Here is a 5265-nt window from a genome sequence, read left to right as displayed (position 1 = left end):
TGCGGGTGCGTGGGCCCGCTGCGGCGGCCTCCCCGCCGTCCCCCGGCAGCCGGGGACAGAGGCCGCGGCCGTGAGGCGGAGCGGCCGGCGGGGACCCCAACAGGCGGCTGCCCCCGGGAGCCCCGGCGGGACAAAGGTGTCGCGGCGCCCGCGGAGTCCAAGGGTCGCTCCTCTGCGCAGAGCGGGGGCCGCGGCTCGGGGCTTCCAGACCCGGAGCGGGCAAGGGACGGGCGAGAGGCTCTAGGTGTGTTCTGCGTCTCCCGAAGGGGGAAGGCTGGAGAGCCCATCTGCTTTAAGGTCGACTAAAATGTTCTTGTCTTTTGCAGACGTGAATTAAAAACTTCCTGGACCAGGGAGTCAGCAGCTCTCTTCCTTAGGAAATCATTCCTTGTTGGCAACATACCAGGTTAGGCTGCTACTGGAAATTAGTTAATAAAAATACTCCTAGCTGATAAGCTGTTCATGTCTAGTTGTTCTGAACAGATTGAATGCATCACAACTCTCATGGGGTGGGTGGGGGCTACAGATTTAAGTAGCTGGCAAGAAGATGTGATGCAAGAAACCTGGATTGGCTTAGTGGTTTTTTTTGTTGTTTAATAAGCGTAGGAAACTCCTCTCCAGTACCTGAATGCATTTTGTTGCAGTAATTACTGCTTCTGATGACAGAAAGCAGATAAGATCATCCACCTTCTCCTTTTCTCCTAGAGACATGACGTCTTCCGGAAATGACTGTAAACCCCAGACGTTGACCAAACCGGCACTGGGTGAAAAAGAAGTGATGGAGTTGGTTGACAGGGTGTTTGGATTACAGGTGTCTTGGATCAGGCCGCTCCCCAGCTACGATGATCAGAATTTCCACGTGCGTGTCTCAAGAAACAAAGGTGGGGCTGAAGGTGCTGACGAGTATGTCCTCAAAATCACCAACTCGGAAGACAGCCAGGAGCCTGACCTGATTGAAGTGCAGACCCAGGCCATGATGTTTCTCAGCGCTGAAGGCTTTCCTTCAGCTACGCCTTATCTTACAAAAGATGGTAACATCATGTCTCTGGAGTCAGGAGGTGAGCCATTCCCAGCACCTTTGCTGCTCTGTGACCACCCTCAGCTTGCTATATGGTAGGCTGTATATATACACTGAAGTAAAACACTAGGCTTATGTGTAAATATTAAGGGATGCATATCAGGTGACCTGTATATCTAGCCTTACTAGTCCAAACTTAAAGCACTAGAAGCAAAGCAAGTCGAAGAGAGTAATAATTAACCATTGAAAACACTTAGGAAATAACTTCAGTGTAATGAATTGGAGAAGACATTGATCTGACCTGTCCGTGCACAAGGAAGGGGAAAAAAAGCCTCATTGACTCAATGATGTTACAAATTATTTGCCTACAGAATGGTGTAAAATACAGTTTTAGCCCATCTATGATGCCAGAGCAGATTGCTTTAACGGTGCTTGGAAGAAAGACTGTGTTGATGTTTTACTTGTATTTTCACTGTAACTCCTGTACAAAAGCTGGGATTCCTGAGAATAACTGTTCTGGTGCAAAACCGGTGCCTGTGGGCACTGGAGGGGACCCGCTGTACGCAGGGTCAGTCCCAAGCACAAGGACTAGACATCCAGCATAGGTTGCAAGTGTGCTAAGGTTTGCACATCATCCTACAACATTCTGGTAAATCAAATCTTTGAATGAAATCTGTTTTATCGGCTACATCTGATGACTTCTACACCGGGATAAACCTTTTTTGCTTCTTTCAATAACCAAAACTCAGTAGCGCGGATCGAAAAGACTGCTTCTCTCTTTGCTTGTTAGGTACTGGACCTGGGAACAAAAAGTACATGGTCAGGCTGCTGACTTACCTGCCAGGTGTGCCCGTAGCAAAAATTGCTGCGAATGCGCAGATTCTGTACGAGATCGGTAAGCTGGCTGCCGGCCTGGATAAAGCCCTCTCAGAGGTGAGTTTTCGTTGCTCTTGGCCTTGCAAACTTCTTTCTCGAATCACTTCTCCTCAGTATTTCTTCTCATGGTTGCCGTCTGCTTTCCTGGCCTGCAAAATTTAGATTGGTGAAGGGAGAAGTCATTTTAACTCATCTTCCAGGTGCCAACCTCCGAGCTGCCCGTTACTAAAGCATTTCCCCAAGTAACATTGATATATATATATTATATATTTTTTATATATATATATATATAATAGTTGGTGCTTATAGCTTGGTACTGGTGATCCTTTTGCAATGCACGTTTGTACCATGAACAGGGAGAGAAGGATTTCTTTTTGCTTAGGCAAAACTCACCTGTTTGGTGTTTCAGACCCAGCAAATAAGGAGAGTGAACACTAGGCTGCCCAAATGTAAAGCTTGTTTTAAAACATTTTTGAGTAATGCGCATCAGGCACAGCTGGCTGAGCTGTTATTTTGAATTCATTTTGATTTGTTCTCTTTCTCCTGGTCATTAGAGCTGTGACCATTTAACATTGGTAGCAGTTGGTTCCTGCCCTACAATGCCAGCTGTGCTAATGAACAGAGATTTGTGACACTTCTCTCATTTGCAGCCCTTCCAGTCAAATAATCTTAATGCAAAGTCACAGTTCTTTCTTTACTTTGTAATTATACAGGGTAATAAAGCTGATAAATCATCCAGTAATTAAGTTTGATACATAAAAGAACTCTTGCATTATTTATTGCCTTTCATTAACCTTTCCTTCTCAATGTTCTGGCTACTGCCTTCGGACAGTTATGAAAGGTGAATTGCCAGCTTTACTAACCACATTCTTAAATTACAAGACCATTTTTCAATTGGGGAAGATTATTTACTGTTGCTTTCTAACACTGGTCATGCTCTTATAATGCGATTAAAACAATTTATAGAGACCAGCTAGTCTTAAAATACGCCTGTGACTTGCCCTGCTGGGGAGGAAAGCATTGATGAGAAAGCAAATTTTGATGGAATAGGCTCCTTATGCCCTTAATATATGGATTATCATCTACCGAGGTTTGTCACTTAAAAGAAAGAAAATTACAATCATTACTGTCAAAACTTCAAAGTATCATTCACACTGAAAAGAATACCTAAGGTATGAAGTTTCCTGATGGCAGTACTCTGACCAGTATCTCCATAAAGTACTTCTGTCCTCAGGGCTTTTCATGTACCAAATAATCCTAAGGCTTGACCCCTGAAACTGCCACCTTTAAAAGCAGAGAGTGTGCCTGTTCCAGGCAGGTTTTGTGTCTCTCCTGCTCCGACAGCTTTCTATAGCTCTGCAGTCCAGTCTCTGCCAGTGGGGGACTCTGGCAAGGCCTCAAAGGCACTACATAATGGCATGTTACAGAAATTCAGTAGCAATTTAATATTATTAAAGTGATGAATGACTTAAGATAATCTTTTTACATAAAGAATGGGGAAAAAAACGTTCTGGTTGTATGTAGATACCAAGATGCTTGCCTTAATTGTTCTTCAGGTTTTTCTCGTTGATATAAAGCAATAGTCAATGAGTCTCATTAGGAACCTGTTAAAGTTAATAGGGGCTTTGAATCCAGCCCTTTAATCATGAAACCAGGATTTTTACTTATGGCCTATTTTACCTTGTGCTTTTTCCAAAGAAATTCCATCATCCATCAGTAAAAAGCCTGCATCGAGGTCAGTTCATTTGGAACCTGGCAAACGTTCCCCTTCTAGATCAGTACATTTATGCCTTGGGCCAGAACAAATACCGTGAAGTTGTGGAACAAGTCATTGAGCAGTTCAAAGGGAAAGTCATACCCAAGCTAAGCAGTTTTCGAGCCTGTGAGTATTTTATTCTCATTGTAATTATGTTGAACTGAGACACTGACATTTCTTACAGGAGTTTGGGTCTGTGGAGAAGGCAAAAAAGAAAAGGAAAAAAAAAAGTCTCCTTTATTCCTAGCTAGACATGTGCAAATATTGTGTTGAATGAACACAGGACAGAATCAGCCAGGAGGAGTGTGCTGTCCAGAGTCAGGTTCAGTTCTTGATCTTTCTGATGAGTTTGCTTCTGTTAAGGTGATGATTTTCATGCTGTTATGTCAGCTTAATAAGAATATACAGAGTGCGCTGCTTCCTTTCATAGAGGCCCAAATAACTATTTCATCATATTTCTCAAATTCACCTCACACACATTGATGTTGATGATAATTTGATCATTTGAAAGCTGCTATTCTGTGTTGGGAAAACATGTAGCCTATCACGGGTAGTACCAGCCCAGGATAAGATCTCAGATTCTCCCTTTATTAATTGCTCTCTGGTCGGTTGTTAGTGGAGTGAGGTTCTGAGGAAGCGGAAGGGTAGTGAAAGGCAACGGTTGGTGCTGAAGGAGACTAGTATGGTTTGGTAGTTGAGTGTTAGTTTGAGCCCCTGTGCATCTTTTCAAAGCTGTTTCACTGAGAAATGGGAAAAAAGAAAGTTAGATTTTTGCTGTTCAGTAATTGTTAAATACTGTTTCTGTTTCTTCTGTGCTTAGGTATCAATCATGGAGATCTAAACGACCACAACATTCTAGTCGACTCCAGTTCTGCTTCCCTGGAGAATCCTCAGTACAGAGTGTCGGGCATCCTGGATTTTGGTGACATGAGTTATGGGTACTATGTATTTGAAGTCGCAATAGCTATCATGTACATGATGATTGAGAGCACAGATCCCCTGAGCGTGGGAGGGCATGTTCTGGCAGGGTTTGAAAGTGTGGTGCCCCTCACAGAGGAGGAGAGAGGTGCCCTCTTCCTCTTGGTGAGCGGGAGGTTTTCCCAGTCCCTCGTCATAGCAGCCCACACGGCTCTGCTGTACCCAGAGAACAAGGAATACCTCATGATCACGGCCAAAACCGGATGGAAACACTTAATGACAATGTTTGAGGTGGGCCAGGAAGCTGTAGAGAAGAGGTGGTTTGAGACTGCTGAAGCATATACCAGCCGTGCCCCTGCCCAGCAGATGGGCGGCTGCTGAGGTACTGGCACGGTGACACCTTACCCTGTTGCAATAAAGGCGACGCTGCCTGCCCCGGAGCGCGTCCACCGCCGTCTGTGCGCGCCAGGGGCGGGACGGGGGGTCGCGCTCTCCGCCCTGTGGCGGTGGTCGCCGTTCCCACCTCAGGGGGAGCTCTGCGGGCCGCGCTGGGGGCGGCGCCATGGGGGCGGTGCGGGCGCCTCTCCTCACAGCGCCGCGCGGGGCAGCCGTTAGGGGGGGCGCGCGGGCACCCGCCCGTGCACGCGCCGTCGCCGCCCCGCCCCTCGCACCGGCGGGAGGGGGAAGGAGCGGCAGG

At 46.2% G+C, this 5265-nt stretch overlaps 1 protein-coding gene across 3 annotated transcripts in view; it reads left to right on the top strand.

Annotated features, from left to right (window-relative positions):
- Positions 1 to 5008, top strand: part of HYKK (hydroxylysine kinase) — a 9810-nt gene extending 4802 nt beyond the window's left edge. For 2 of the 3 annotated variants that reach the window (XM_014944742.1, XM_014944741.1), the window contains 5 exons: positions 327 to 406; positions 706 to 1058; positions 1809 to 1951; positions 3593 to 3776; positions 4471 to 5008. In XM_014944742.1, the coding sequence (XP_014800228.1) occupies positions 710 to 1058; positions 1809 to 1951; positions 3593 to 3776; positions 4471 to 4949 (1155 nt within the window). In that variant the 5' untranslated portion in view covers positions 327 to 406; positions 706 to 709 and the 3' untranslated portion in view covers positions 4950 to 5008. Of the gene's footprint in view, positions 1 to 24; positions 245 to 326; positions 407 to 705; positions 1059 to 1808; positions 1952 to 3592; positions 3777 to 4470 lie in introns of those variants that run through there. The other variant, XM_014944743.1, reaches the window with a different exon arrangement.
- The last annotated feature ends 257 nt before the right edge of the window (positions 5009 to 5265 follow it).

Source organism: Calidris pugnax, unplaced genomic scaffold, assembly GCF_001431845.1.
Source record: "Calidris pugnax isolate Ruff unplaced genomic scaffold, ASM143184v1 scaffold70, whole genome shotgun sequence".
Taxonomy (NCBI): domain Eukaryota; kingdom Metazoa; phylum Chordata; class Aves; order Charadriiformes; family Scolopacidae; genus Calidris; species Calidris pugnax.
This window is presented reverse-complemented; position numbering and strand designations above follow the sequence as displayed.